General features: G+C 39.8%; 1 protein-coding gene across 4 annotated transcripts in view; it reads right to left on the bottom strand.

The window, feature by feature from the left end:
• Positions 1 to 1,600: 1,600 nt before the first annotated feature.
• Positions 1,601 to 11,192, bottom strand: part of cbfb (core-binding factor subunit beta) — a 59,911-nt gene continuing 50,319 nt past the window's right edge. For all 4 annotated transcript variants that reach the window (XM_078400511.1, XM_078400510.1, XM_078400512.1 and 1 more), the window contains one exon: positions 1,601 to 2,933. In XM_078400511.1, the coding sequence (XP_078256637.1) occupies positions 2,868 to 2,933 (66 nt within the window). In that variant the 3' untranslated portion in view covers positions 1,601 to 2,867. The remainder of the gene's footprint in view (positions 2,934 to 11,192) is intronic.

Below are 11,192 nucleotides of genomic sequence, written 5' to 3'. Positions count from 1 at the left end.
TTGTGTCTCCCTTAGTATACCCCACACTAATCTCACTATCCTGCAATCTTTCTCCTTGATGAATAGATGCAAAGCACAATTTTAGTACCTTGACTGCATCCTCTGACTCCAAAGATAAATTCACTCCTTCATCCTTGTGTGATCCTACTCTGTCCCTAGTTACTCTCTTGTCTTTAATATATGTGCAGAATGCCCTGGGATTCGCTTAAAATCTACTTAGAAAGTAGGATTAAAGGTCTCTATTAACCATTCCAATTCCCTGCTTGAGTTTTTTGCTGCTTTCTATATATTCCCCAAAAGCTCTGTCTGATTTAATCTCCCTAAACCATACATTTGCTTTCGTTTTATTTTGCCATCCTTGACCCTCCTCCTTGCTGGAACAAGCTGGTTCTGAACTTGGATCAACAGGCCTTTAGACAGCTTCCACGTGTTAGACGCAGTCAAACTTTCAATAAGAGCTGCTCCCAATTTAGTCTCCCCAGCTCTTGCCTAACGATGATGTAATTTTCCCTCCCCCCCAAAAGGGTCCAGACATCTGCTTATTCATAACGTCTAGGAAAGAACTGCAGATGGTAGAAGGTAGACACAAAATGCTGGAATAACTCAGTAGAACAGGCAGCATCTTTGGAGAGAAGGAATGGATGATGTTTCGGGTCGAGATCCTTCTTCAGACTATTCTTATCCTTATTCATAACTATCTTAAAACTTGAGTTGTGATCGCTGTTCATTAATGACGTATGAAAGGTGAAATGTGTACTCTCCACCATGTATGAAGAAAGCTTCCAGACCAGACTTATCTTGTCGCTTGGAAAATCAAGCTTGGTTATAGGCATATTTGTCTGTCTATCAATAATTGGTGGTGTCTATGTACTCTAAGTTTGGGTGTCTGGGGTCCCTGTACTCAGAAGCCTTTAGACCATCCAAATGAATTACATTGAACTAGCAAAGAGATTTGAACATTCAGATGTGTCTAGTCAGCTACATACGCTCACATTGTAAACGTATAATAAATATAGTGGGCACTTCACTCTTCTGCCTCTGTTCAGAAACTGTTTGGTCCTGACCTCGTGCGCTGTGCAGAGTTTGCATGCTCTTCTCATGAACTTAGAGATTTCACCATGTGTCTGGTCTCCACCCACTGGCCAGCTGATTGGCTGCTATAAATGACCCATTAGTGTGGGAAGTGGCAAAAAAAGAATCAAAAGGGAGTTGATGGACAAATGAAAATAAGTAGTGGAACAGGAAAATAAATGGATGGGGAATGGGACAGAGGAGATTAATTTGCTGGGAGCTAACATAGAACAGATGGGTCGAGACATGTTTGTTTTGTAATAATTTCAGCAAAACATGTTTTCTTCAACGGGAGTGGAGAATTGTCCCATATACTACCATGGTTTCACACTTTCTAATGAAATATGTTCTGTTAATAGCATTCTGACAGCAATTTTTTGACAGTTCTATTTTTCAAAATATGTAGATCTGCCACATTGGATAATCAATAATTTTCTCATTAAATTGCAAATGATTTAAAAATTAAGACAAAACAGACAGATTTGACTTTTCAGATTTACCAATAAAGTAATTTAAAAAAATGTTTCAGATTCACAAAGTAGCAAAAGCCAGCTCAATAATTCAAAGCAATGCCTGAGGGAGGAATACAATGCAAAAAGATGCAATTCGTTCTACTTAAATATAGATTGGAAAACAATTATTAAATTGCATCAATAACTTAACACTTGTAATAAAGTTTTGAACTGTTTAGGCTAAATAACAGAAAGCAGATATCCCAATCTTAATGCCAGCATTAAGATATTATTAAGCAATGCAGAGCATAAAATAGCCACCAAGGCCACCAACATCAACATGATATACCAGGGCATTTCAGAAGTCTTTGAATCAGTTTTCATGTGTCCAGCACATGATGTATATGTGCACTGCTTAAGATTATCTTGTCAGTCCAATTTGTACCCCATATTCAGGGTTATATATTTAACTTTGTAATAACAGAATACAAGACTTTGATAGACATGACCTTTCAAAAAAGTCATTGGATTTGGATATTAAAAAACTGCACATTAATAATACAAAAACTAAACGAGGGTAGAAATTAAAATCAATGTTCACTAGATCATTGTTTTAGGCCTGAAGTATAATTCAAAGTGGAACGAACAAGCCAAATTAAAAGTTATACTGGAGAGTTTTCTACTCTCCAACCTGCTGCAAAAACAAAATTCTTACTCTGCACATTATTTTTTCACTTTTGTGAAAAATAATTCTAATATGTGAACTGCTTCCTTAAGTGGCTATCTCTCTGCAGGATATAAAAATCAGAGCAAAAATTGCAGGCAAGAAAATAAAGCATTCCCTGTGCTTTAGAAAAGCAAAAGCAAACAGATATACATTTAGAATCCTTATACACTTACAACCCCGGAATGTATTACAGAAAAAAAAAGTAGAAAATAATGTGGTTTTCTGCCACTTAAATCTTAATTCAACTCAAAACATTATGACTTAATTTCTGATACAGATTTTCTGCATTTTTTGGTTAAACAACCAAGGAGAAAGGAAGACAAATTAATACATAATAGGGCATTTAAAAATTCAAACAAAAAGAAACATAGCTTGCATAGAATACAAAAATTGCTACTGGCTACATGCTTTAAACAGGAGATGCAGGTACTGTAACTGGACATAGTGCAAACCCTGGCACTTTGTGCTGAATGGGGCATCCAAAGGCCTGGGCTGTGGGGCGGATTAAAAAAATCTTGTTCAGGACTGTAGCATCTTCACTTCCTTAAAGAACCAGTTCACCAAATAGCTGCTTGATCCCACATACAAAGAATATGGCAAGGCTGCTCCAAGATCATTTAACGTAGTTTGAGTTCATCTCCGCTCCCCAGATTGGAGCCGGGACTGGGGTCCTGCCTGCGTGGCTACACAAAGAGAGAAAAAAGAAACAGGTCAACAGTGATGCAGATAATTAAACGGAGAAAAATTATGAAAGAGTTAGCATGAATGCTAGTTTATATGACTGGGTGATGGTACCCTTCCGGTTTATGGACAGTCAACTGAAGAATGTTTATAAAAATGGAACCCAGTTGGAATCCAGGGAAGGCTTCTAAATTCCAATATGAATTCATTATCATGCCAGTGTAATTTAAAAAAAAAAAGATATTATTATTCAAGACTGATTGATATTTTTGCATGTTATATTTCTGCTGTGGTGAAACAATTTTTAATGTCTGCTAAATGGCAATCAGTCTGAAGAAGGGTCCGAACCCAAAACGTCAACTATCCATTCAATCAACAGATGGTACCTGACCCACTGAGTTTCTACAGCACTTTGTTTTATACCATAGGCCAAGCTTGTTTTGTTTTTTTAGCACCATCCAGTGTTTTCTTCAGGAATTACATTTAAACCTGCAAATATACTCTCAATCTATATACTAAAACTCTCGTTTGTTTGTTTGTTTGTTCCTGAACTACAGCCAAAATGGTACACGATAGCGCGACAATTTTAGGCCCACCTTACTCACTGTCATCACTTTGGTGCTAATGGAAGAAGTTTCATTGAAATCGGTGTTATATTTTTTAAGTTATTCGCATTTTAAAGTTTAAATGTCTCCTAGGGAAGGAAGGGGGAGGGAGAGAGGGGGATGGAGGGAGGGAGGAAGGGGGGGGTGGAGTGGGGGGGGTGGAGTGGGGGGGGTGGAGTGGGGGGGAGGGGAAGGGGGGAGGGAAGGGAGGAAGGATAAGGGGGATTGAGGGGGGGAAGGTGGAGGTGAGGAGGGGGGAGGGGAGGAGGGAGGGGGGAAGGAGGGGAGGGAGAGGGGAGGGGGTAGGAGAGGGTGCTGCACCAATGCAGGAGAGGTTTAGGCCCAACGGTTCCACTTGGTCTAGTAGAAACTAATACTCACAACTGTGAAGCTGAATAAAGATGGATATATTTTTTGCTATTTGGGAGGCAAATAAATCAGAAGAACAATTCCACAAGTGATAACTACGAAACCCTGAATGCGAGCAGTCCAAATCAAGGTTGAAAAGAGTAGCATCAGATAAATTGCTGCCTGGTAAGGAAACTTGCATAATACATAAATAATGGCAATCAGAATCTCCAGAAAATCAAACGTAATGGTCAATCCAATTAGAAGTTATTGAGGTTTTTAATATTCATTTTATTCAATCAAATGAATATCATGCCTGAGATTTGTTGGTAGGCTTGCAACGTAGGTTCTATACAAGCACTATTAATGGAGTTAGAATTTGTTGGGGATTTGTTCTCGTAACTTGCACCAGTTAAGACACAATGCTGTATCCAAGAGGCCATGCGTCGGAATGCCGATTTCATGGGTGCAATAAAGTACAATCAAGAAGCAGGGGCCATGGGTTTAAGGTGAGAAGAGAAAGATTAAATAGTAACCCGAGGGGCAACTTTTTCCATACGGAGTGTGGTGGAGACATGGAACTAGTTGCCAGAGGAAGTATTTGTTACTATAACAACATTTAACAGGCATTTGGGCAGGTAAATGGATAGGAAATAGAGGGATATCAGCCAATATGGACCGGTGAAGAGTAGTTTTGATGAGGCACCTTGGTTGGCAAGGACAAGTTGGGCTGATGTGCCTGTACGACTATAACTGCACAAGTCCTTCAAGGCCTGTGCAACCAGCTGGCAGGAATATTCAGTTTAACCTCTCTACACCATTCCGAGGTCCCCAGCTGCTTTAAGATCATTATCACCCCCCCCCCCCCCCCCGCCAAAGAAAAGCACCTGATTTTCAGAGGCCTTTGATATGGTGCTGCACACGAGTATGTAAAAGAAGATGGGACCAGGGAAGATACTCGCATAGATAGAAGGCTGACTGAATGGCAGAAGACAGAGTGGGAATAATTGGGGCCTTTTCTTGTTGGCTGCCAGTGACAAGCAGTGTTCCGCAAGGGTCGGTGCTGGGACTACTCTCACGTTGTATATCAATGATTCGGATGAGGGAATTGAAGGCTTTGGCCAAGTTTGTGGATTATATGAATATAGGTGGATGAGCAGGTACTGTAAAGAAAGCAGGGACTCTGCAGAAGAACCTGGACAGGTTAAGAGAGTAGACAAAGAAGTGGTAGATGGAATACAGTGCAACAAAGTGTGCAGTCATGCATTTTGGTAGTAGGAATAAAGGCGTAGACTATTTTCTAAATGGAGAGAGGATTCAGAAATCAGAGGTGCAAAAGGACTTGAGAGTGCTGGTGCAGGATTGCTTAAAGGCTAATTTACAAGTTGAATCGTTATTAAGAAAGACAAATACCATGTTAGCATTTATTTCGAGAGGATATTCCGCTTAGGTAGCAACGGTATGAACATTGAATTTTCCAATTTTTGGTAACGCACAAACATCCCCCTTCCCCTTCTCCCTCTCCTTTTTCCCCTTAACCCTCCCCTGAACTCTGGATGACCTTACACTAGTTTCTCCCCTCCCCCTGCATTCCTTCCTATGGCTACACGATTCGCAACTTTTCTACCCTCGAGTTTCACAATTTGCAACTCTATCCTTTTTGGGCTTGCACCTGTCTTATCATCCCTGGACTTTGTCCAACAATCTGCCTATTGTAGCGACCATAGAGAATGGTCCGGGTCGTCGAACCCTCAGATTGGCCAGCGAGGTCACGTGTGAACGCGACCATGGGGATTGGTCCAGAGAGCGACATCGCTGATTGGCCAGCGTGGTCATGTGCGCTTTTGGCGCCCGAAATGAGGAGTTCGGCGAAGTCTTCGAAGAAGACAGTAAGTTTTTGATGGTTGTCCTTTACCTTGTTGTTTAACTCTGTATTCGAATATTGCGGCTGCAATAAACTTCTTCTACAACCAACAAGTTTTCGGACTCGCCATACTATCAAAAAAAACCTTTGCCCATGTTCACCTATTACCAGCCATGCTTCATCCTGCCCTTTTCCTCTTCCAACTTTCTTTCTCGTCTCCCCTGCAATCGGTCTGAAGACCGGTCCTAAACTGAAACGTCGTCTATCAATCTTCTCCAGAGATGCCACCTGGCTCACTGAGTTACTCCAGAATTTTGTGCTTTTCTTTAACATAATCAAGAACTTTATTTTCCCCTTAATTAGCTCTGCTCCCCTCTCCCATGGGGCAAAGGATACAAAGCTTGAAAGTAGGCGGCACCAGCCTCAGGAACAGCTTCTTCCCCTCTGTTATCAGACTACTGAACTGTCCTAATTTTAAGCCAATTAGTTAATAACTTCTATAGACAGGGAATACAATTCATTAATATCTCTTTCTAATTTGAAGTGGCCATCTGATAGATTCAAGATTAAAAAATAAATGGCAGAATGGCTTACTCCTTTTCCTACGGAAATAAATAATCAAGGTTTCATGATCTAGAATGACAAAGGTAGCTAATGCACAAGATGCAACAATAAATACTCCAAATCACCTTCCATCCCGAACTGAACAGTGAAAAAGAATCATGATCTATTTATTAACTACCCTATGAATGCTTTCAGAATGAGGATGAATATTTAAATAGGCTTGCCTTCATCAATTCCTTTATTCAAAACAATAATTATTCTAGTGTATATGTCATCGGGGATAAGAATGCAGATATCAGACAGGAACTCATTATTTGCCAATAATATGGCTCAGTTCTGTTAAGAATAATAAATTTATATTGTCAAGCAAAGTGCTTTTACCTACAGATAGTTATACTTATATTAGTGAGGACTGGCACACTACGTCATGGCTAGACCATTGTATTAATACAGCTGATGCACATGCCTCAGTGGGATGTATGGGCATTCTGTATGGGACAGCAATGACTGATCATATACCTGTTGCTATGTCAATAAATGTTGAACATCTATCTGTGATATCCAGAGATGGAAATAGTGTTAACATAGGAAAACTGGACTGGTCAACCCTCCAAAGACATCATAGCCTATTATGCTCATACAGATAAATCCTTAACCAATTGGTTAATTGGCTGGGCAAATGTAAAAATTGTCCCTAGGGTGTAGGATAGTGTTAGTGTGCAGGGATCGCTGGGCGGCGCGGACCCGGTGGGCCGAAGGGCCTGTTTCCGCGCTGTATCTCTAAATCTAAAATAAATCTAAATATTCATCTACCTAAAGATGCAATTATGTGTAGTAGTGTTAATTGTAAGGATGTGACGAGATATCTATGGAGAGATATCTGCTCCATGTATAATGATATAGTAAGCACTTTATATGTGGACAGTAAGCCCTACTACAAGCATAAAAATAAGACACATAACATCAGGCCTGGCTGGAATAAGTATGTAGCTGAGTATCATGCTGAAGCCCATGAAGCCACTAAATCATGGGCTATGGCAGGTAGACCCAGACAAGGGCCCGTGCTTGAATACAAGAAGCACACTAATGCAAGATATAAGTATGCTGTTCGCTTCATCTGTAAAAATGAGCAAGCCACGAGGGCTGATTCCATGGCTAAGAAGCTGCTATTGATTTTTGGAAAGAAGTGAGAGTTCTTAACAACTGCAAAACATCTCTACCATGTACTGTAGATGAAATCTCCGGAACAGACAATATTGCAGAGGTATGGTGACACCATTATAGTACTTAATTTAACTGTGTCCAAAGTGATTTGTATAGGGTGGACAATATTGAGAGTAATGATTCAATGGTGATTACATCACATGAGGTGTACCAAGCTATAAACAAGCTGACCGACAACAAAGCAAGTGGTTTAGATCATATTTCTGCTGAACATCTTAAATATGCCAGTATGAGGATAGTTCCTCTCCTGGCTATTTGTTTTACTGGCTTTACGATCCATGCCTCGTTACCAGACTCAATGTTGTCTGTTCTGTTAGTGCCAGTCATTGGTAAAGTAGGCAGTCCAGATAATTACAGGCCCATAGCTTTAGCCAGCATACTGTCAAAAGTCCGAGAAAGAATTCTGCTAGATAGATTAAATGAGTTTGTTAACTCCACAGATAAACAGTTTGGTTTTAAAGCTAAACATGGCACTGCCTTAAAGCAAATGATAAACAAATATAGAGGTAAAGCACATTTCTTATGTGCTTTATTGATGCTTCCAAAGCCTTTGATCATGTTAATCATAGAAAGTTGTTTGTTAAATTAAGTCAAAGAGGGGTGCCCAAATACATTGTGAGAATTCTGGCTTACTGGTATGTCCACCAGACTATGCAAGTAAAATGGGACAATTGGGTCAGCCCCATTTGGGGTGAGCAATGGTGTCAGACAAGGGGGAATTTTGTCCCCAGTTCTTTTTAATCTCTATATTGATGATCTGTCCAAGCAATTGAAAGCCTTTTGAAAGAATTGAAAAGGGTGCATGATTGGTAATATTCTAGTGAACCATATTATGTGTGCAGATGATCTTGTGGTCCTTAGTCCATCTAGCACTGGTCTCCGGCAGCTCCTTACTATATGTTCTGTGTATGGTGTGGAACATGATATCAAATATAATGCCGGTAAGAGTGTTGTTATGATCTGTAGAACCAAAGAGGATACATGTCTAAATTTCCTGATTTTTAATTGTCTGTTAATAATCTTAGTATCTGTAATAAGGTCAAATATCTTGGGCATTTTATTGCAGAACAAATGACAGATGATGAGGATATTTATAGGCAACGCCGCATGATGTATGCACAAGCAAACATTCTCTTACGCAAGTTTAGTGCATGTACAGATGGAGCTGAACCACTCTATTCTGCACACTTGTGGTCAAATGACAGAAAAACAAGCTTAGAGACTTCAAGCAGCTTATAATGATGCTTTGAGAATATTACTTAAGAGACCTACATGGTGTAGTGCAATTGAAATGTTTGTGGCTGCAGGAGTCAATATTTTACAAACTGTCTTAAGAAATCTTATGTATAAATTTATTTGCCAGATTAATGACTCTGAAAATGAAATCATCTTGGCATTATCAAACATAAGGTTTAGCACTACACGCTACCAATCCCAGCTGTGGAGGCATTGGTATAGTTGTCTCGTTGTAGGACACTGATTTTTTTCATTCTTGATTTTAAACCATGAACTGTGATTTTGTATGTAATTTATTGTGCTTTTGTAAGTAATTTACTGTGCTTTTGTATGTAATGTCTTATCTTTTATCTCGACCCTGTGTCTGTAATAAAGTAAAGAAGAATTAACTCACTATTCAACTGCATTGTCCACAACCTTCACAAATAGCACCTTTAAAGGCACAGTAACTTATCAGGGGCAAGGGAAGCGTAATAAGTGTGGGCCTTTCTCATATCAGTGATCAACTTACTTATTAACTGTATTAATTTAAATCCATTTTCTTCCCCAGCCTCTGCCACCCATCATGACCATGCTGCAGACAGAAAACTGCAAACCAGGGAGTAACATTTAGCACATAGTTCTATTGAAGGAGCTACACTTTGATGATAGGACAATCATTTTTTTGTGTAATGCCAGTTTAAGCACTTATTAAAAAGAACAAAAGAGTTTGCTGCAACATTACATCTTCAGCCAAAACCAGTGAAAACATATTGTTCTTTTGTTTCACTGGATGCGGGATCTTCCAGAACTCAAAATGATTACAGCAAATTTGTTCACTCCCAAATAAATCAATGCATGCACATTATTTTGATCCAAGATATGTTGAAAGAGTGTTAACATTGAAATAAATAAAATTTGGAGACTGAAGAAATGACCATTCTGGATTTCAAGTCATAATCAAAAATAATCTTGCTCTCTTGGTGATCAAGACTCTTTCCACACAAGATATTGACTGAAACCATTCATTTAAACTAAACAAGCTTTGTACCATGGAATAATATAAATGAAAAGTTATGTGAATGCTGGAAACTATTTGGAGAAAAGTCAGGCAGCATTTATGGAAAAGCACAAATGGTGTCTGGAGGAAGAAAAACAGTGGACTATAATGCATATGTTTAGTATGTTATGTAGCTCTTTTAAGACAGAAGGCTAATGCACGCAAGCTGTACAGTGCTGAAACCTGGAGCTCCAATCTCTACAGGGGGTGGTGGGCTGGATGTTTAAAGAACCAACTGTTATTTATGTTTTACTGAAGGAATGGACTGTAATCTGTTCTCCATTAAAGTAATTTCAAGCAAGAAAACATTTTTTTTGTTTTTTAAAAACAGAGAAGCATGTGTTGTGCCAGGAAGTGTACAACCACTGTATAATGCTCGACTGCTTACAAAAAATCTGATCAAGTACAGCTGGGTTAGTTTAAAAGCTTACTTTAATGTGCCCAACCATTTTAATATCGCCATTTTAATGGCAATATCTAAAGTGGATCATTTACTACATCTATCATCTGTTGGAACCCAAAACGTCGTCCGTCTATTCCCTCCTCAGTTGCTGCCTGACCCACTGAGTTCCTCCAGCACTTTATTTTGCTCAAGATTCCATCATCTGCAGTTCCTTGCGTCTCCACTAAATTTATCATTAAATGTTGAGCCATGCACTTGCCCCACCCAACTGGCTATTTGCAGATATGCAAAAACACAAATAGAAGAGAAATTGTGTTTCAAGCCAGACATACAAGACAAAGTTTCAGTAAGAACAAAAAACAAAGTATGGAACTCCTCAGCGGGTCAGGCAACAACTGTAGAAGGAAAGTGAGGGGATAGGGCACACTGGAAAGTGACGGGGGGGGGGGGATACAGGTGAATGGGGTGCAGATTGATTGGTGACTGGAGTAAGTGACAGGCTAGAGATGGAGACAAAAGGGTTTCAATTAAGGAAAGAAGAGGTGTGAAATGCAAAGCCGGAAGGTAAGGCTATGGGTAGAATTAGATAATTGAGGGGGGTGGAGGGGAGAGAGGGAGGAATTAAAGGGACATATAGGACTAAGGAAAGGAAGATGAGTGTACAGTGGGAGGAGCAAGGTGGCAAAGTTGGTAGGAGAAATAGTGTGGGGTTTTGGAAAGAGATTACTTGAAATTGGAGAATTTATTGTTCATGCCGTTAGGTTGTAAACTACTACCCAAGCCGAATCCATGGTGTTGTTCTTCACTGGCAATGGAGGAGGCCAAGGACAGAAGGGTTGGTATGGGAAGGGGAGTTAAACTGTAGAGGCTGCATGGGCAAGGACGTTTTTTTCATGGGGCGTTGGAGCCCAAGGAACAACCTTGGAAGATAGAAAATCATGACAGCCATGGATAAAGTGGCAGGCCAGTCTTTTTCCC

This window comes from Rhinoraja longicauda, chromosome 6 (genome assembly GCF_053455715.1).
Source record: "Rhinoraja longicauda isolate Sanriku21f chromosome 6, sRhiLon1.1, whole genome shotgun sequence".
In the NCBI taxonomy this organism is placed as follows: domain Eukaryota; kingdom Metazoa; phylum Chordata; class Chondrichthyes; order Rajiformes; family Arhynchobatidae; genus Rhinoraja; species Rhinoraja longicauda.
This window is presented reverse-complemented; position numbering and strand designations above follow the sequence as displayed.